Source organism: Pipra filicauda, unplaced genomic scaffold (assembly GCF_003945595.2).
Source record: "Pipra filicauda isolate LSUMZ 115617 unplaced genomic scaffold, ASM394559v2 scaffold149_size4050908_pilon, whole genome shotgun sequence".
Lineage (NCBI taxonomy): Eukaryota > Metazoa > Chordata > Aves > Passeriformes > Pipridae > Pipra > Pipra filicauda.
In genome coordinates, this window is record NW_024103984.1 from 3,315,936 (window position 1) to 3,336,400 (window position 20,465).

A 20,465-nucleotide genomic window follows, 5' to 3' on the forward strand; every position below is an offset into this window, starting at 1 on the left:
GCCTGAGAATGATGGCAGGCTGGACTGCATTATCACTCTGTGATACTGCAGAGAGTTTTTGCACAGTCTTCAGTATGTTCATTAAGCACACAGTCCAGAAACCAAATGAAAAACTAAGATAAGCCAAATGATTCAATAACATATCTCTATATCAGTATGTAACAGTTTAAGGTTTCCATGTACCAAACATTGAAATATAGTGAGAACATCTACATCTTTTGACAGGACTTAAGAATATTTTTATTGTCCTTACACACGACACTACCAGAAGCACAGCAAGGTATTTTATCATCGAAGATGCACACAAGGACTCTCACCCTACAGCTCTGCTCGGGCACCTGAGTGGATTTTGCTGGAAGGCTGTGGGTGGGAGAGCCCTCACATATTTACCTCGATGTTTCCCACACAGACAGAGCTCACTTTCAACACTTCCAGATTCTGCTGAAGTACCTGCAGCCTCCTTTTATAGCCTGCAATGTATTGCAGGCTATATGGTTGCTAACTGTCTAAACAAAGCACTAATTCTGTTGCAGAATTTGTCTTTCTTCAACAACCCCCCTGCTGCCACTTTAAGCCAGCTCTTAGAAGTACTGAGCTGGCAATTTTCATCATACGTCGGTCGTGGACTCAATTCTGAACAGCTCAACATGCTGGCAGAGAAACTTATGGGTAAGTGTGTAGAAATACACAGATTTTGTTTGCCTTTTGGCTCTTATATTTGATAGTTACAGGTAATGACTTTAAGCCCTTGTTATGGTTTAACCCCAGCTGGCAGCTAAGCCCCACACAGCCACTTACTCACTCACCCACAGTGGGATGGGGAGAGAACTGAAAGAGTGAGAAAACTCAAGGGTCAAGGTAAGACAGTTTAACAGGTAAAGCAAAATCCACACGTGAATGCAAGGCAAAATAAGGAATTAATTCACTACTTCCCATCAGCAGGCAGGTGTTCAATTTGGAAATCAGGGCTGGATCCATCTCACATAACAGTTACTTGGGAAGACAGATGCCATCACCCCAAAGATCCCCACACCAAAGATCCCCTCCTTTCTCCTTCTTCTCCCCTAGTTTACTTGCTGAGCATGTCACCATATGGTGCAGAATATTCTTTTTGACCAGTTAGGATCAGCTGTCCTAGCTGTGTTCTCTCCCCACTTCTTGGCACTCCCAGCCTGCTCACTGGTGGGGTGAGAAGCAGAAAAGGCCTTGGTTCTGTGTAAGCACTGCTCAGCAAGAACTAAAACATCCCTGTTCAACCAACACTGTTGCCAGCACAAATCCAAAACACACTAGCTACTGTGAAGAAAATGAACTCTACCCCAGCCAAAACCAGCATGGCATGACCTCCAGTTCCAGAGCTGATGTCAAAAATGTCACAGCAACATTTTTTTCTTTAAAGAAAGGAGGTGTCAGCTTATTCTTATGACAAAGTAATTCAACTTTTGAACTTCCAGGCTGTAAAAAGGGCATCAAAATCACACTGAACTGTGATGTTATTTTGCAATAGATAATTACTTGGTAAGGAAGCATCTGAAATCAAAAGGAAGTATATTTTTGCTTGCTTATAAGGTTTGGTTTGGGTTTTGTTTCATTTTAAGTATCTGGCCCTGTGGGTCTGTTTACATCTGGGACCCATCCTTCACTGGTGTCAGCACAGCAAAGAGGCCCTGTAACCTCAGCAAGATGAACTATTGAATACCCTGATCCAGCTGTCCCACAGAAGGAACAGGCCTGAGGGAAAGCTGAGAAATAACATTCAGGCTAAAAACTGAAAATGAGCATGTAGACACCAAGTCCTAGAGCATTTTAGGCAAATATTCCCTAAACTACTATTATCAGCTGCTTCAAAAGGATGCACTAAAACTGCCCCTTAGGATGCCCCTCTCCAAGTCTGGATGTACAGTACTTCCCACACACCCCACCCAACTATGCAGATATCAAGATATATCTATTTCAAAACTTCAGGAAGAATACATGCACCATTTGTCCTTTTTTGTTGTTTTTTTTTCTTTCAGGACAACAAGTCAGTTACAATGATTATCAACTATCCTGGGCGAAGTTCTGCAAGGTACAGTTCCAAAAGTAAAACTGGATTCTCATTTCCCTTAACACCCACACACGTGCCTAACTCTGTTTCCCTGATGTTACTGGTAAGATCACCACTTGCCACACATGGGACTTGCTCAGCACAATCACACCCCTTGTAAAAATTTAACTAGGAAAACAACAATTCCAGAAGTGTAAAGCTTGGGATAGGAGATCTACTTAGTTATATTGCTACAGATATCAGAAACTGCCATTACAGTGGGCCCTATATAGTTCTGTAAATGATTGTGTTATCAAAGTATGCAATACGTTTTTCATAAAGCACGAGTAATTTTTTTTTATATGCTCAGTTGTGACCTAAATTATTTGAAGACAGTCAATATATGCAATAACTTTGATGAGGAATTTACTGCTAAAGAAGGATAAACCCATTTTATTCATGTTCATTACATTATTTAAACAAACACAGAACACTGAAAGAATTTCAACTTTCTCATAGTCATTTCACTCAAAATGTCATTTCCTAACCAGGAAGAAACAACAAATGTGATTTTTTTTCATTGAAAAATGAGATGCTTCCAGCACATATTAAAAATCTGTTGGTTTTATGTCAGGCTGACAGAGAGATGTTACTCAAAACCGCAGCTGAAATTGTCATTCTGACTTGAACAAACCAGCTTATTCTTGAGAAACTGAGATAGCTATGTCACACAGATGTCGGGTAACAACACCCTTACAATTTTCTTCTTGTGTGTGTCTGTTTTGTTTGTGTTTTGTGGTTGTTTTTTAACCATTAGGAACATCTGCCTGGAAAGTCTTTTACCTTTTGGGTTTGGCTCGAAGCCATTTTGGACTTAATTAAAAAACACATTCTTCCTCTCTGGATTGATGGGTGAGCAACAAGGAAACTGCTCTATATTTATTGATCTCTCTCTATTTTGTCCTTTACTAATCTCAGTCTTAGCTGTGCAGAAGACAGTTTGCAATGAGTTTAACACTTCTGTCTCCCTTCTATTTATACCTTCCGACAAGTTTTGCCAAAGAGGAACAACACTGAATCTCTTAGAAACACAGGTTTAAATCTATTCTTCTGTTCTTTCTATACAGTCAAGTACTGTGGATAGATTTCAACAGGCTTCATAGTACTTTGAGCTCAATGCCATACTCCACATGTAAATCACATGAAGCTTTGGTCATAGTCTCAAGGCCTTATAAAGCTTTTATAATCAGGTTTTAGACACCTACATAAAGTCTGGCCAGATCAAGGCTGGCTAGAGTCTTGGGCAACCTAGTCTGGTGAAAGGTATCCCTGTCCATGGCACAGGGGTTGGAACTACATGATCTTTAAGGTCCCTTGCAACCTCAGCCCTTCTATGATTCTATGCATCATACACACATCAAAGTCTGTATTTTTTTCCAAAAGTAAACCCATGATTCCCTGTTACCCTACAGGTACATTATGGGATTTGTAAGCAAAGAGAAGGAACGAATTCTGCTCAAAGACAAGACACCAGGAACATTTTTATTAAGGTTTAGCGAGAGCAATCTGGGTGGAATTACCTTTACTTGGGTGGATCAACTAGAAAATGGTAAGTATAATTAAGAAAAAGGGAAAAAAATCCACAACCAAAAAAAAAAAACCCAAAAGACCAAACCAAAACTAATTCAAGTTCTGCAATATACCTGTAATATAGGAATTTTTTCTGGTTTGAAAGTAAAATTCTTGTGTATGGTAAAATTCTAAGTATGGTTTTGGGCATGATAAAAGCATCATATTTTCTCAAACACAAACCAAAACTCTGACAGTCTACCCCTCAGTTCTTCATATTAACTAAGCTCTTTACTGCAGGCTTTAAATTTGTTCCCTCACGTGCAGAAATTATATATTGGAAGATACTGACACTGGTAAGAATAGGTAAAACCCATGCAAGTGTAAACTTCAAAAGAAAGGCAAAGATGTGTTCCAACTGCAGACATTGATCTGTTAATTATCGGCGGTTATGGTGCCTTTGTGTTTTTTACAGGAGATGTAACATTCCATTCAGTGGAACCCTACAACAAAGGTCGCTTATCTGCCCTGCCTTTTGCCGACATACTGCGTGACTACAAAGTTATTATGGCAGACAACGTTCCTGAAAACCCTCTGAAGTACCTGTATCCAGATATTCCCAAAGATAAGGCCTTTGGCAAACACTACAGCTGTCAGCCAAATGAAGGTTGGGCTCCACTTCTCTATCTACCCCTTCCTGCAAAGCAGCTGCAAAGTCAAGAGGCAATTTGAGCAATGTGAGGAGAAGAGGAAGAGAACAAATTAAGATGCCTCATTTAATAGTCACTTCAAGACAATTGTTTTAACATTTGTCTATCATTTAGACAGCTTCATTTTGCAAATATATACCTGGTCTTCGAGGTTACAGTAGAGGTGATGACAACAATATTTAAAAGAAGCTAAGAAACAGATCTTAGGGTAGACAGAGACAAAAAAATAGGGGTTTTTTTTCTGATGCATTAAAAAATTCATTGCTCAGGTGTTCAAAGGAGAGGAAATTGAAAAGTCATTCTGCTTACTGTCTTCACAGTTGTGTTATACTGTGTCATGCTGTCTCTTTAATTTCAAGAAAATTCTGTATATTCCAAACAGCTTGGAAGACCAATTTTAGTCCATTTCATTCAGCAGAACTATACAACAAAGGTCACTTATTTGCACTGCCTTTTGCAGATATACTGCACAATTACAAAGTTATTATGGCAGACAACGTTCCTGAAAACCCCTGGCAACTGCACTGGAAAATGCAAAAAGGCTAGACAAGAATGCTTCAAATACATTCTGGCCCACGCTCTTTCTTTGTCCAAGTTACAAGTCAGATAATTCTTAGATCAAACTCATTATCTCTCAAAAAATCCCTCAAACCCATAATTTTTAATAGATAATACACATTCTTCTGGACTTTCAGTATCAAAGGTTACAATTCCATTTGAACTCAAACTCCTACACAACTCAAAAATATTTGGAGGCTACAATTTTTTCCCCTTTCATTTTAATTCAGTGGACTTTGCCTAATGCTCCAGTTGTCTAAAATTTTATGTATATGCTTAATTTCATGCAAAAGACATTGTTGAAGCTGTATCTGTAGAGATAGAGCTCCACACAACCATTTGCAGAATCAAAATCTAGAGGCTCAGAGTAAGAAGCTTACAGAGTTATTGTACATTTTCTTTTGAAGGCCTAACGAGATCTTTCATCAGTTGTGGTATCATATTCTGAGACGGCGATTCATATCAAGGTAGCACAGACAATTATGTGACTAAGACCTGAAGTCAAAGACTAATCTCAGGAATTCCCCTCACTTTAATGGCTGTTTACTTATGCAGAAGCAGGGACTTTTCAATTTATTATGGTCTACAGCCTTTAAGGCAAATAATCAATTTCAAATAAATAATAAAATTACAAGATAATATTTAACTTCTCTAATATTTATTTTAGTCTCAAAGCCCTCAGATGGAGGAGTCAAAGGTTATGTTCCTTCTGTATTTATCCCAGTCTCCAAAATGTAAGTATCCTTACAGATGTATTATACTTCAACTGCTACTTTTATTTAATTTACATCCCATTTCAGTTTTCCCTGCCTCCCTTCCCCAAACTATTTGAGAACAGTTTGACATAGAAATACATAGTGTGTTTTTATTTGGCCAAGGACTGCTAAACACAAGAAAGGGAAGTAAAGAACTTCACCTGTACAGTGCTTTTCCCATTTATGCAACAAAGCATCTCTAAAAATTGAATACAGATTTTATGGTACTCTGATCTACTTATCTTTCACTGTCTCCTTTTTCTCTCCAGCAGCTGATAGTAGGGACAAGGGGGAAAAGAATAAACCTGACTCTATCTCCTACATTTTTAAGTGTATAGCAGGTTGTTGGCATATGCTTACAGAGCCACCAGCAAGCCCCAGTACAGGCCTAACTAAGTGAAAAAAACATTCACCATACTCCACTGATATGCATGAAGGTAAAGGGATTATTTGTCTAAAATTATTTTTTTTATGTTTTGTTTTTGCTTGTTTGTCTTTTTTTTTTTTTTCAGCCTAAATGATTCTACAGAGCCACATTCTCCATCAGATCTTCTCCCTATGTCCCCAAGTGTTTATGCTGTGCTGAGAGAACACCTGAGCCCCACAGCCATTGAAACTGCCGTAAGTTGCAAACTTTTCCATTCCTAAGTTAATACTAAGCAAACAGGATACTAGAGCAGAGATGCTGGTTATAAAAAGGCTGCTTGTACAATGACAAAAGAATCACAGCTCTTTCATCACTTGCTGTATTACTCTGAAACAATGGTGCAGACGTTTCCTATTGTAAATGGTAGGGGATACTGCAAATATCTTGGAAGCCCTGTGTTGCATGGAACTGCCTGACACGCTGGCCAATGAACCCTGAATGTCATAACACAAAGATCACAGAGTTCTTGCACGAACAAAGACTTTGCACTAACAAATACACGACAGTTGTATTAATTCTGTAAATAGCAAAAAGGCCTGGGCTTGCTCAGAGGAGCTGCACAAGGAACATAAAAATTTTCAGTTCAGAAAACTTGCGTAAGTTTTTCAAACCACACGTTTTTAAATGGGGTACCAAGGTGCAAAATTAAAAGGAAATAAAACTAATATTAACTAAGTATAGAGAAAGATTGGGAAAATAGTCTATGAACATAATATTAAAAAAATTTCCTCCTTTACTTACTGACTAGAAATTTTGTTCTGGATCATCATGGCTTAGAGTCCTTAGAGCACTGATGTATACCCAGCTGGGGATTTGCCCAGCACACCTCTCTCAGGAAACACAGCAGTGGTTTGGGCTTTAGCAGCTTTAAAAGAAAATTTCCTTTTTTAATAGTAGCTCTTAGTTTTCTGAATGCTCAATGATTTATGATCTTAAAACAGTTACGTATTTAAAAGCCTGCTAACTCCCTGTCAAACGTACCTCTGTAAAACACTCCTCCTCACCCACAAACAGAACAAAACTAAGCCAGAATCGTGACTGTTGATGACTGGAAGCACAGTTAAGCTTTATATACAAATAGATGAGTTCTTTAATATACATCAAGTTGATGATCTGTTCAAGAGCAAAATATCTTCTTTTTCTTCTTCACTTTTTTCTCTGATAGCACTTGTGACAAACTAGTTTTTCAGCTGAAAATGAAACAATCAGCCTGAACTAATTCTAGGTTCTAACCTACTACACCTGAACCAAGACCTGTCCTCACTCATTTCTATGTTGGCTTATACAAATGAAAACAGTTCTGACCTTCTAAAACTGCACTCATGAACTATGTACGACTTTGTGTTTCCCAGAGTTTTGGCAGTGTAAAATATTTGGCTTCACTTTCGTTTAACATCAGCCTCCAAACATTTGGTTTCTTCTAGCACACACAGTAAACCTCAAAACAGCTCTGTTCAGAGCTTCAAAACAATGACCACTGCCGTCTTTTAGAGTCTTCACCGAACAAAAAAAACGTGTTTGGTGGCAAACTGGAAGAGTTAAATACAGTCATGTTGTGTTTTTTAGAAGTACTAAGACAAGTGGTTCAGTACTGCTAGATAGCAGGTGATATTTCTGTAGGATCTTACTAGAAATGTTTTCAAATTCTGCCAGAAATTGAATGAGAAAAATAGTTTTAGAAGATTTTTAAAGAAGTCCTTCCTTTTTCGATTCTATTTGCCTTGCTAAACAGAAACAAGGAAAATATGGAAGTTTTTTCTTTATCACCCCAAATTCACACAACAGTCTATCCTGGTGAAGAGCTGGCTAAGTACAGTAAGCATGCAATCTGCATTATTAAAGCAATACTTTTCCTCCAATGCCAATAAAAACCACTGTGTGAGATACAGAAAACAAGAGTGAAATCTGCAGCAGGACAAAATATCCTACAACTCAGTAACTCAGTCTTGCTGCATTCCCTTCTATTTCCCCCTCTCCAGATTCCCTGACCCATCAGGAAAAAAAGACTCCAGGAAGAGCCCAGCTACACATATCCATAGGCTACAAGAACCACAAGAGTTCATATAAAAATAAATAGGTTTATTGCCACTGTTTCCCATGGAGTGTTTTCTAACGAGTGTTCCTATAATCTGTGAAGAACTAGAAACAGGATCCGCAGATTCTTATCAGTTTGTATTACAAAGTGACACTGTAGTTACCTTGAGCCAGAGACAGTTTTATCTGCAGTTACTTTTGAATGAACAGCTGCAAGTGCCCTGAGATTAATCTTTTCCTTCTTTTCTTCTAGCTGAGTTCTCCTTACTCAACTGACTGAAGTTCACATACTGGAAAAATCAGTAATCATGTGAACACTGGATGGGTTAAAGATGCCTTAATTTTTTTACAATCATCTTTGTAAATCAGCTTTTCCTGGAAACCATTATGTTATTCTTAGGCCTCTTTCTGTTATCAATCAACATGTAAACAAGGAATTTTCTCCCTAGGGATTCAAATAGCTTTCTGCAAGTCAGATTTGCTGTTCTCAGTGATAAAAAGGTCAAATCCTTTCTCATTTGGAAGTCATTTGACTGCAGTGAGGTCCCAGCAGAGATAAATTTTACTTGCAGAATTAACTAACAGTCATAGAATTGCTGTAAATATGAGAATATAAGAACAAAATGTTTTGCTTCTGAAAACAGCACAGAAAGATAACTAAAGACATTAATGTCTTTGAAAAAATTAGGATTTATTATGTTAAATACTTATTGTTTAATTGTAATTTTGCACAACACTCGTTTAGATTCTATTTCAAAGCAAAGATTCTCATTCCCCTGAGTTTAAATGTCCCAGAGGTGTCTGGGACATTTTTCTCCAAAGAAGAAGTACCCTCAGCATAGATTTTTATCTGACACCACAGCAAAAGTTGTGAAAGACAGGTAAGCGTGGCTGGGAAGAGAAGGGAGTTCTGGAAAGGAAGCAGACACAAAATTTGTGGTGTCAAAAAGGCTGTCTCCGATTTACTAACTCTGGAAGACAGAGTTAGTAAAACTTTCTCCCTCACAAAATAGTTGCAGGAGTAAATCTGTTTGGGCAAGGAGCACTCAGATACTACAGCACGTACTATCAGAAAGCCTAGAAATAAAAAAATCCTGACCAGTTGCATCTGGATACTAACTGATAAATGCCAACTGGGAAGCACAGTTTTAAAAACTGAGGAGCTGCAGCATTTCCAACCACTGGGAAAATTGTGCTGCGTGGCAGATTATTACGTGTCTGTCAGAGGCTCATTTAATAAACAGAATAGCTAGCTTGGTCTTGTCAGCTTTTTTTGCTCTCAGTATTCTCCCTAAAACCTGTGTTAATAGAATAATAAAGAAGCGATTCCAAGGAGACATATACTGGCTCAATCAAGCTTTAAGTCTTATCCACAGAATACATGGTTAATGCATGCAAAGTTCTCACAATACAAACCCTTGAATGTTTGCACCTTACTGTTTTCTTGAGCAGGTACAAATTAGATATCTGAGATGAAAACATAACCTCCTTGAATCAGTAAGGCATGCATTTTACTTTCATTTCTCCTTTTTTACTCACTCCTTTCACCCGTACCATTTATGTTAGTTGAAAACAAGTGAACGGAAACAGAGTAATGAGCTATTTCTGTGATACAGGGGAATAGATTACAAAAAAACCAAACACATCTCTGTTCATTGACCTGAGTGATTTAAAGTGAGCTGCACGTAAGTCATTTTCTCTCAGAAAGCATCATGTATAAATAATTTTACAAAACAACAAGAGCAATTCTGTACATAGTTTGGTAACATCTGTAACTTATATAACCAGCATGAATAAAAACAGATTTTGGCTTCAAGTTGCATACCTGGACCTCTGTGGAATTTTTTTCAAGGCCCACAGAAACAGTCTTGCTGCCTTTTTGTTGATCTCAAGTCTGGACTACAAGCAGTAACACAGGCTTCTAGAGCAGCAAACATAACTTCACCTCGCATCAGCTACTGCATGCCTTTTCATTCTAAGCTCTTCTCGCAATCTTAATATAAACTAAATGGGGGATGCCCTATATTTTTGACCTCATGAGAAGTACTGTAAAAAGGGACCAGACATAACACGTGAAGCAGTCTCCTCTCCCCTTCCTCCCTGCTCCCCGAGCAATGCAACCCTTCAAGACTCTAAGCTATTAAGTTCAGCATGATATAACTGGTGTTACTGGACAGCATTGTGGATCAGGTTTTCGCATTACGGTTTCTACTGTTGCTTTAAAACAGATTTTGCAAGGGGTAGGTTTAACATGTCATTGAAAGGCATGTGACTTAAATCATTTTACTGCTTTAAAAGAACACTGGAGTAGTTTACTGTAAGATAAATATATATAGCCCAAGTCTCCTTCCACTAAAAAAGTTAGTATTTTATCCTTATACCACTACAAGTAAGAATAGGGTTCTCTAGTAAAATGATGGGGAAGGGAGCAAACACACAAAGGGGTGTCTCAGACACTGCCAGAAGAAACAAAACATCCACTTTTAAGTACTTTTACTAACTGTGCTTACACTTCCGCTGTGTTTTGCAGCAGCAAATTAAAAAATAACATGGCTGTTTGTGTGCTTTGTGTCTTGGTGCGTCACTTTGACGATACTAATTAAGAAAAAAAAAAAAGTGAAAACTGTCAGTTACCTTCTGCTACAGCTTTTATTTACAGCCGTGTTTATACATCCACTGCTCTATGGCATTTCATGCCCCAAAGTTTACCAAACAGACCTTCTATTCCCTTGTTTCTTTCACGGAGTAACAACCGCCCCCTCCATCTGAGGAAGGGGCGGGGACACAAAGGACACCGAAACAGATCCGAGTACCCTGGAGACCCGCACCAAAGCCTGGACTTTATTATCCCGGTCTTTGCTGACACTTCACAAAGGAGACAAAACCCACCCAGACCGTGTGCGCCCAAAGCAGCAGCAGCGCCGCTGTTCCTGTTCACTATTCCTATTCGCTGTTCTATTCCTAGCGACTAGGACTGGAAAGAAAAGCGGGATGAAGGAATGGGAAGGGCGACAACGCTGAGCCGCCCGAAGCGGCATCCTCAGTGTCCCGGAGGGCAATGCGGGTCGCAGAGCATGGACCGACACCCGCGGCTGTGCGTGTGCGCGTCCCCGGCCCTGGCTGCCCTTCCTTCCCCCAGCACGGCCCGTTTCGGTTTCGCTTTCCCCTTCCCCTCAGCCGGGGCCGCTCCAGCGGCTTTCCCAGAAATCACGTGGAGCGGCTGTTCCCTCAGGGGCCCTCCTCCTGCCGCCGCCGCGCCTGCGCACTGCGGGCCGTGCGGGCGTCCCGAGGCGGCCGGAGCCGGCACGGCGGGCACTGCGGGCCGGGAAGCTGGGAAGGGCTCCGGGAGCCGAACCGAGAGGTGAGGGGAGCTGCCTTCGGACGGGCGGTACCGGCGCCTCGGGGGACGGCGCGGCGCGGGGAATGCCCGGTGCAGCTGGAGCTATCGCTCCCTCAGACTGCCCCTGCCTTTGGCTCGACCACCGAGCTTTGCGCTTCGGTGTCTTTCCCCCTGTTGCAGCGGGTGCCGTCTCCCAGCGGTGTTCACTCCTGGCAGGGATACCCATCAGGGCATCACCCGCCTCCCGGGCGGCAGCGCTGCTCTTCCGTCACCGGTTGCATCTGCTCCCGACTCCTGCTCCCTGAACCCCTTTTGGCTCCTTCTGGACAGCTGCACCTGGTGCTGCGCGTCTCCAGACTCCCAACGCTGCCTGCTCGGGAGCCCCCAGGAGCGGTCCCTGTGCCCGGGTCGGTGCTCTCTCCCTGTTCCTGCTGTGGCCGCGTCGCCGGGCAGCCTCTGCCCAACAGGTGCGGTACCTGCGTGGTGCTCCCAACCTGCGGGACTGAGCCGGGGCGGGGAGCGGGGGGAACACGGGGAGGGAGCGCTGTCCTTCCCCGCGGGAGCCGTGCGAGCTCCCGGCGGCAGCACGGGCTGCCCGCCGCCCTTTGCTCCCGAACTGAGCCGTGTGGTCCGGCCGCGATCCCCCGGGAATGACAGGAAAGTAGGTAGAGAGTGGCCAGGAGGGAGCCCTGGGGTGCATTGGGAAGAGTGTGGCCGGCAGGTCGAGGGTGGCGATACTACCCCTTTACTCGGCCCTAAAGAGGCACATCTGGAGTGCTGTATCCAGTTCTGGGCTCCTCGGTACTAGAAAGGCAAGTAGTTACTGGAGAGGGTCCAGCAGAAGCCACAAAGATGATGAAGGGTCTTACGAGGAGAGACTATGGGAGCTGAGCCTGTTCAATCTAGAGAAGGGAAGACTGAGAGGGGACCTCATTAATGCATACAGATATCTCAAAGTTGGTGCCAGACTCTTATCACTGTTGCCCAGTGACAGGACGAGAAGCAATGGCCATAATCTAAACCAGAAGTTTCATCTCAACATGAGGAAGAATGTCTTTACATTGAGGGTGGCAGAGCAATGGAACAGCTGCCCAGAGAGGGTCTGGAATCCCCCTCTCTGGAGACATTCAAAACCCACCTGGACACCTTCCTGTGTCACCTGCTCTAGGTTACCTTGCCATGATAGGGGGGTTGGACTGGATGATCTCCAGAGGTCCCTTCCAACCCTAATAATTCTGTGATTCTCTGAGTCCAAGCTGAGCTGTGGAAGACACCCTCAAGCATAGCTGTTACGAGGCACACAGACCCACAGAGCTGCAAATACATCACCCATTTAGGGGCCTCCAACAGGGCTCCTTTTCTCCAGACACACCTATGGGCTGTGATCATACTGCACTTCCCTTGAGTAAGGGCAGAATAGGGGCTACCTGTCCTGTACCTCCTCACTCATCAGTTTCAGGCTGTTCTCTGTGCCCCACTGTGGGTGTCTCTGATGCCTTCTCTACAAAAAGGTATTGACTTACCCCTTCTTTGATGTTTCCCTGCTTGCATCCCCAGGGGTCATGTTTGCTGCATTATTACATTCTCTGTAACCACCTCATTGAATGGTTCTCTGCCACCACTCCCCAGTCCTTTCCTAGACTGGTTGCTTTAAGACACAGGAAGATTGGAGTACATCTTCACTTAACCATTAGGGAAAGCAGCAGATTAAATTCATGAATTTAGACAAATTCTTTCCTCAGCAATGTCACGTTTAACTGTTTGCCATGGTGCAGCTACAGCACACTCAAATGTGTTATCTGAAATCTGAATAGCATGCACATCAAAAGCCTCAAGGCCTCACTTAAAACATAATAGCATTTTTAACTCTCATTTGCTTCTCACACATAGCATATGCCACTCAGCAGCTGGGGGAACCAGCATCCAGACACTAACAGATTTAGCAGGAAGGCACATACAAGATAGTCCTTCACCCTGATGCTGCCCTGTTCTTTGGATAGGTCCTATCACCTTTTTTTTTAAAGGTTCTGTATGTGAGTGGATTTGCATGTCACCACGCATGTTCTCAGCCTGTACTGTTCCTTGGACATATCTTTATGTGCCATTTCCACTACAACATGATAACCTGCAGCCTAATGAGAAGACTAACTGATCTGCTGCTAGAAACCATATGTCACAATATAAAGCCACTCTCATAAAAGCGTTATGACTGAGAGAAGCCATGCTGTACAATATTAATTCATTTAAGTACCTTGTATCTGCTGCACAGATTCCTTGAATTTAGCCTGAAAATGTGGTCATGAGAAATAAAGCATATAGCAGAAAAAACATCTCTCCAGTACTTCTCCATTTGAACTGACTTGAGATCTAGTCCATTTTCAGAGCAGGTAGGTGGGGACACAAGTACCAAGTGAAAATGAGTGCCTAGAGGGTTCTTTGATTTTTCACTCATGTTCTTAGTAATGGGGAGTATCAACAGAAGGTGAAACTCCACATGCAGAATCTCAGTCATGCAGAGTACAGATCAAACACATAGGTCCTCATTCTCATATTCTTGCTAAGCAAGAGAGCAGTAACACGAACCATGCCCTAAATGCCATGAAAAGGGGTTCAGAGGAAAAAAAAAAAAAGGCACATTTTCATGGGAAAGGGTTATTCCAGCTTGAAGTAATTTTTCAGCAAACAGTGCACTGTCTTAATTTGTAAATTCCATTTTTTTAAAAAATTTAAACAAGCCCAAAAGAAGTTTTATTGTGTTTAAAGGACTAGCGTCTAGAACTGTTACAGCTGAAAATAAAATACTTTTGTTCGATGAAAACACTTTTCCTTCTTACTCCTCTGTCTGGTTTAACCCCAGCCAGCAACTGTGTGGAGCTACCTCACAGCTGCTCACTCACTTCCCCCTCCTCCCTATGAGGTGGGATGGGGAGTGAATCAGAAGGGTAAAAGGGAAAAGACTTGTGGGTTGAGATAAAGACAGTTTAGCAGGTAAAGCAGAAGTTGTGTACAGAAGCGAAACAAAACCAAAGAGTTAATTCACTGATTCCCATGGGCAGGCAGGTGTTCAGCCATTCCAGAAAAGCTGGGTTCCGTCACACCTGATGGTGACTTGGGAAGACAAACACTATCATGCAGAGTGTACCTCCCTTCCTTCCTTCTTCCCCGAACTTTATATACGGAGCATGATGCCATATGGTGTGAAATATCCCTGTGGTCAGTTGGAGTCAGCTGTCCAAATTCTTGTGCACCCCCAGCCTCCTAGCTGGTGGAATAGGGTGAAGAGTAGAAAAGGGCTTTGTCTGTGCACTGCTCAGCAATAATAAAAACATCCCTGTTTTACCAACACTCTTTCCAGCACAAATCCAAAATACAGCACCACACTGGCTACTGTGAAGAAAATTAGCCTTATCCTAGCCAAAAGTAGCACATCCTCCAATTTTATCAATGTTCATGAAAACTTATGTTATTTTTCACCAGCTTTGTCCAAATACTACTTAAAAATTTACACTGATTTTTTTTTTCCACCCCTTCCTCAGGATGACTCAGTGGCATCAGCTACAGCAACTTGATTCCAAGTTTTTGGAGCAAGTTCACCAGCTATACGATGACAGCTTTCCCATGGAGATCAGGCAGTACCTGGCACAGTGGCTGGAGAACCAGGATTGGTAAACTTAGAAATTAGCCTTTGGGTTGTGTGATAAGCAATGTTCTCATACATACAGTTACAGGCAGCAGCAGAATACTGGTGAAGCAAGCTGCTTAGGTGAACCTTTGCTGGTAGGATGCTTTGCTGTGTGGGTGCTGCAGCCTGTGTTCCTGCCCCTCTTCCAGGCTTTCTAGAGGGGCCTGACAGCTGGAATAAAACTGTCCTAGAGCTCATATTGCTCTCACTTGGTCTATAACAAAAGCAGCTGTTTTAAGACCGATCAGTTGCTGTCTTGGTAGCTCAGTCTCTCGCTGTTCAAAGACTTTGAACTTCTGGCAAGATTTCTGTGAAGTGTACACCATGCACATGCATCAGGTTCACTTTTAGATTCTTGATGTGCATGAAGTGAGCAAATGAACTTGCACACAATGTGGCAAGAATAATACAGAGAAAACCAACATTTCTGTATCAAGGAAAGTAAAGTCAAAGTTAAGAGAATGAAATTGGCTTACATTGGAAAGTAATTCTTACTGCTTGCATATTCTACAACTGTAGTGGGGGATTAAAAATAAAGTACACCTGTAATGCATTTCTTGGATGCTGTATGAGAAAGGTATTTAACACAAGCATGCCTTAAATTATTCTAGGGAACATGCAGCCAACAACGTATCTTTTGCTACGGTGTTGTTCCATGACCTGTTGTCACAGCTTGATGACCAATTCAGTAGATTCTTGATAGAAAACAACTTTTTGCTGCAGCACAACATAAGGAAAAGCAAACGCAATCTGCAGGTATGCCGGGGTTCTATACCTATACATTTGCTTGAATTGCTTCAGTAGTGCAATTGGATGCCTCTAAGCAAACTACCCTGCCATGGGGGATATTCACAGAGAATGTGTGAGAATTCTGCTTTAAAACCCAGAATTCAAATGTCACTCCGTTTTTGTTTTAATTGGCTACAGTTAGAAAGTTACAGTTTGCTTACAGGTACAGTTACAGTTTCTGAGAGCTCTAGGAAAAGGGCAGTTGCAGTTTGTAAGGTGTTTACTGTATGTATTTTGGGCACTTACTCAACTGCAGTTTCACTTAACCCATGCCCTCCCCATCCAGTTTCCTCAGTGTCCTAATAAGACACTTTTTTTGATGCAGAAAAAACACAGGGAAAGAAATCCTTCCCATGTAACTGCAGAACTGCAGTTAAGAGCAAAGGAGTTGTCCTTAGGCAGCACTCTGCATTGCACTGTACTGGGAAAGAAAAGGGCCAAAGCAGTTGGTAGTGAGTGCCAGTGCAGGACATATCCCTAGTGGACTTATTAGTCAGTCATCCACTCCTCCCTGTAGGGCTCTGTGCCAGAGGGTCTTCCTTCACCACAGCCTAATTTCCACTCACTGAGCTTCTGCTCACCACAGGTAGGTGACCAGGGGACTTTTCTGAGAAGATGACCTGTATTTATACCATAGTAATGAGATCAGCAATGAAAGATCAGTCAAGAAGGCTGGCACAGCTCAACGACCCCCAGGGCAGCACCATCCTGAGCAGAGCAGGGCGATATCAATCCACAGCATGTCCCAGCTTTGTTTGCATGTAAAACACTAAGGTTGAGTTTCCGCCCAGCCTTGACCACATGTTCACAAGTGGCAGCTAATACACCTTCTTTACATCACTGAGCAAGAACTGTACCTGCCAGGCTGGAACACTGCCCTTCAAAACCAGCAGCCATATGTCAGAGGGCGGCTCTCAAGAGATGAGCTCTCTTTAGGACTGTAGGATAGTATCTCACTTCTCCCAAAAACGTCTCTGACCCTTTCCTGTTGTTTTATCCCAGTACCATCTCATTGTATGCTAATGCTAATGAACTAAAATGAAAACTCACTCTTAGAGCTGGTTGCAGCTGCCATACCCTGTAGTCTTGGAGCAGGCTACGAACACAGTCACTCACTAATCTTTTTGCCAATCTGAAGGTTACTGAATGACAAGAAATTAGGTGTGTGAACTTAAACAATAGACTGTCTCTAATGCTAGGATAACTTCCAAGAAGACCCAATACATATGGCAATGATCATCCAGCACTGTCTGAAAGAAGAGAGGAAAATACTCAACAGTGCCCAGCTGTCAAATGAGGTAACAGTCTTGAAATGTCTACTGCAGTTATATCTACCCTTTCCTATTATTTGGGACAGTGGGAGTGGATGAAGACTGAAAGGGGAGACAGGCTGTCCTCTCTCTGCCCAATAATATGTTTCTTAAAGACAGAAGAGTGAGCACTGATATGTACCAGCTGGACAACCCTGATACACACCAGGACAGCATGGCTTGTTTCTGCTTTATGAAGCATTTGGAGGACAAATGGCCTGGAAATAATTTTTATTCCTTGAGTGATGTAAAAGCTATTCTGGTTTTTTAATGCTTCTGTAGTATGACATAGCCTGATGTGCTCATTGGATTTTATTTCAATAACTAGTGCTTATCTTATTTAGCAAGCAAAATTTTAGCTTTGTTCTGCTGCATTTTACTGCCAAATTTACTCTGTATTAAGCAGCTGAGCTTGATGCTTTTCTGGACTGTCTGTTTGGGAAAATGAGGCATCATTCTCCTTCCCAGTTATCTCCAAGTGTTTCTTTTTATATTTGGTGGTTTGGGGGTCGTTTTGGTTTTGTTTTTTTTTTAATGAAGCCCTTTTCTTTCCTCTGAATCTAGAAGGCCATATTCTTCTCCTTCCTCATCTGTTCTCCAACTTACTTTTTTTTTTTTCCCCTTTGCAAGAACTGTTCTGCAATAAAGATTCTGCAATTAGGAAAGGCATGCAAAATACAGAGCTAGATGTAATCCACTTACATAGAAATAAAGTGATGACTGACCAAGCACATTGAGTTCTGACACTGAAATACCTCACTTTCTGGCAAGTTTTTGTATGAGCATTGGTAGTGTGGGAGGAGCACTCGGGCATGGAGTCTACTGCAACAATGTCCAAAACAGCTCCTCTAAGAATGGGACTCTGACAGAGTCAGAGTAGCTGCAGCTACAACAGCTCTTCAGCTCTGTCACATGACATAAAGCACTTGCTTCTGCATTTCCAGTATGCAATAAATTTGGGTCATCAGAAAGGGAAATGGAAATATAGAATGGTTTGGGTTGAAAGGGACCTTAGAGATCATCTCATTCCAGCCACCCTGCCATGGGCAGGGACACCTTCCACTAGGCCAGGTTGCTCAAAGCCCCATCCAACTTGGCCATCACTTCCATCACTGTTTAAGGTTGGCACTAGGTACAACACCATGCCCTGCCTCTGCTTTCTGTTAACTGCTCTCATTTCCCAAAGCTGAGAAGATAAAATACAAAACAAGCACAATAATAAGCATCATAAAAACCAAAGGAGAATCCCAAATGTCAGAGCATGCTAAGATTGCTGTAATAGTTTGACTTAAATCTATGATGGGGTAAACCTTTGCCAGTTTACCAAAATAAATACTTTAGATGACCTCAGCTTAAGCTGAGGCGTTCATGAAAGCAGCAATGCAAATCTGACTGTCCTGCATTGGAAGAACTGCAAGTTTCTAACACCAGTAGTTCTGTTAATGAAAAAGTCTGTCTTTCACATTACTGCAACTGAGTGATGTCATGCAGTAAGCTTCCTGACTCTTTCAGAAAAACTATACAGAGATGTAGTGTGTGCTTGAATATGCTGTAGGAAAACAGCTGCATGCTAAGTTACCCCTTATGCCTGTACACAGACCTGTATTGTTCCTACTCTTAGTCCATTTCTCCCCATATCCTGTATGGATGAATCTAATACTTGATGTAAATGTCATCCAGCCTTCAGGGTGGTTGTTTTCTTGAAGTACATTTAGGAGACACATGAAGCTAAGCAAACAAGAGAATGGATTTGTGCAGAGAAAAAACAGATATTGCTGTGATGAAAAAAGTGCACCATCACCACACAGTAGGCGTTTTTAATCCTCCCTTGTTTCTTGCAAATTCTCCTGATCTTGATTTTATACTACAAAACCTTAGTATGATTTACCAGAACAAGCCATGCTTCCTCAGGTTGTTTGCCAACAAAAGCCACTAACCTACATTAACAAAAAAAAGTATTTGCTGTCATGAGTCACTCTGATTTAACTTCTGTTGTTGCTTTGCCTCTTCTCTCAGATGGAAGTGGGGGGCATACAGAACACTGTGACTGGGATGCTGGACAAACAGAAGGAGCTTGATACCAAAGTTAAGGCTGTAAAAGCCAGTGTTTTAGTAAGTATAATATAACTTTTCGTAGTAGTGTTTGTTGATTCATAGATGTCTAAAAGCTTTCAGTACATAAGATGTGATAAAATAGCAAATAAAAATAAGATAGTGGTTTGATTTTCAAGTCTAACCAGTGATTGTCTGAAGACAAAAATTATTTGTCAGTAGCACCATAATACAGATTAGTATTTAACTCATTTAGCAAGGTCAAATTTCTTGTGCCTAAATTTTTGCAACAAAAATTTTACCCATCTGAAATACTAGCAACCAAGGAAAACCTCCTAAAGCATATACTGACCAATTTGTTATTACCTAGAAGATGTATTTTTTTTAGCATATTGACTTAGCATATTTTTTTAGCTTGTTGACTTAACAAATACAGTCACAACAGAAAGTTTTCTCCAAACATTACTTAAGAATTAGAAAGTTTAAAATGCTGTGTGCTGTTCCAAGTTTTTCCACTGTAGCCTAGGTTCTCCTAAACTCTGTGAACTTATATGGCTAGACAGCAATATTTTTTAATTAACAGATTTCAGTTAGCTGAGACTAAAGAGGGAGACTGAATAGAAGGTGATGAAGTGTAGGGATATTTCCTGTTAGGGACTTCCAGGAAAAAGCATTGCTGCAAAACTAGACTTCATGTCTGTAAGGGGCTGGTACCAGGCAGTGCCTTGCATTACTTGAAAATATTGAATAATTTTGGCCACCTTCATTTGTGCATTACAGGATGTGGAGCAGGACATCAAGACATTAGAGGATATGCAAGATGAATATGACTTTAAATATAAAACCTGGCAGAACAGAGGTGAGTAATTTTTATATTGCATATAGTTTGTCAGAGTAAACTCTGCTGTCTTATGTCAGGACATTAACCTAATGATACACAGCCAAACTTACTGGTAATTTCCCTCCTTTATTAATTCTGCTTTATGCTGAAACATAAATTTCTGAAAATGCATTTTCTGCATCTGTCTTTTTGTTACAGGCAGAGAGCCTCCTTGTTAACACAGTATTCCTTTGTCCTTTACATCCCTTTGCCAATAAAAGCAGCAAACCCTATAGTGTCTGTGACCATTCAACCACACATGTAATTAGTGTAGTTTAGGCTTCTCTTTGCCATCTTGTATTTCACAAATGACTTCTTGCTTCAGGTTTGTAG

General features: G+C 41.5%; 2 protein-coding genes across 3 annotated transcripts in view; both read left to right on the forward strand.

The window, feature by feature from the left end:
* STAT4 (signal transducer and activator of transcription 4) overlaps positions 1 to 9,901 on the forward strand; it is a 43,772-nt gene extending 33,871 nt beyond the window's left edge. The window contains exons 18-25 of the mRNA XM_027737544.2: positions 534 to 669; positions 2,016 to 2,068; positions 2,844 to 2,938; positions 3,499 to 3,635; positions 4,071 to 4,262; positions 5,531 to 5,597; positions 6,131 to 6,239; positions 8,333 to 9,901. Coding sequence (XP_027593345.1) covers positions 534 to 669; positions 2,016 to 2,068; positions 2,844 to 2,938; positions 3,499 to 3,635; positions 4,071 to 4,262; positions 5,531 to 5,597; positions 6,131 to 6,239; positions 8,333 to 8,359 — 816 coding nt within the window. The 3' untranslated portion in view covers positions 8,360 to 9,901. The remainder of the gene's footprint in view (positions 1 to 533; positions 670 to 2,015; positions 2,069 to 2,843; positions 2,939 to 3,498; positions 3,636 to 4,070; positions 4,263 to 5,530; positions 5,598 to 6,130; positions 6,240 to 8,332) is intronic.
* A 1,498-nt stretch (positions 9,902 to 11,399) lies between these two features.
* STAT1 (signal transducer and activator of transcription 1) overlaps positions 11,400 to 20,465 on the forward strand; it is a 28,095-nt gene continuing 19,029 nt past the window's right edge. The window contains exons 1-7 of one of the 2 annotated variants that reach the window (XM_027737535.2): positions 11,400 to 11,440; positions 11,636 to 11,886; positions 14,956 to 15,084; positions 15,713 to 15,857; positions 17,090 to 17,188; positions 19,217 to 19,312; positions 20,033 to 20,111. In XM_027737535.2, coding sequence (XP_027593336.1) covers positions 14,957 to 15,084; positions 15,713 to 15,857; positions 17,090 to 17,188; positions 19,217 to 19,312; positions 20,033 to 20,111 — 547 coding nt within the window. In that variant the 5' untranslated portion in view covers positions 11,400 to 11,440; positions 11,636 to 11,886; position 14,956. Of the gene's footprint in view, positions 11,441 to 11,599; positions 11,887 to 14,955; positions 15,085 to 15,712; positions 15,858 to 17,089; positions 17,189 to 19,216; positions 19,313 to 20,032; positions 20,112 to 20,465 lie in introns of both variants that reach the window. The other variant, XM_039378826.1, reaches the window with a different exon arrangement.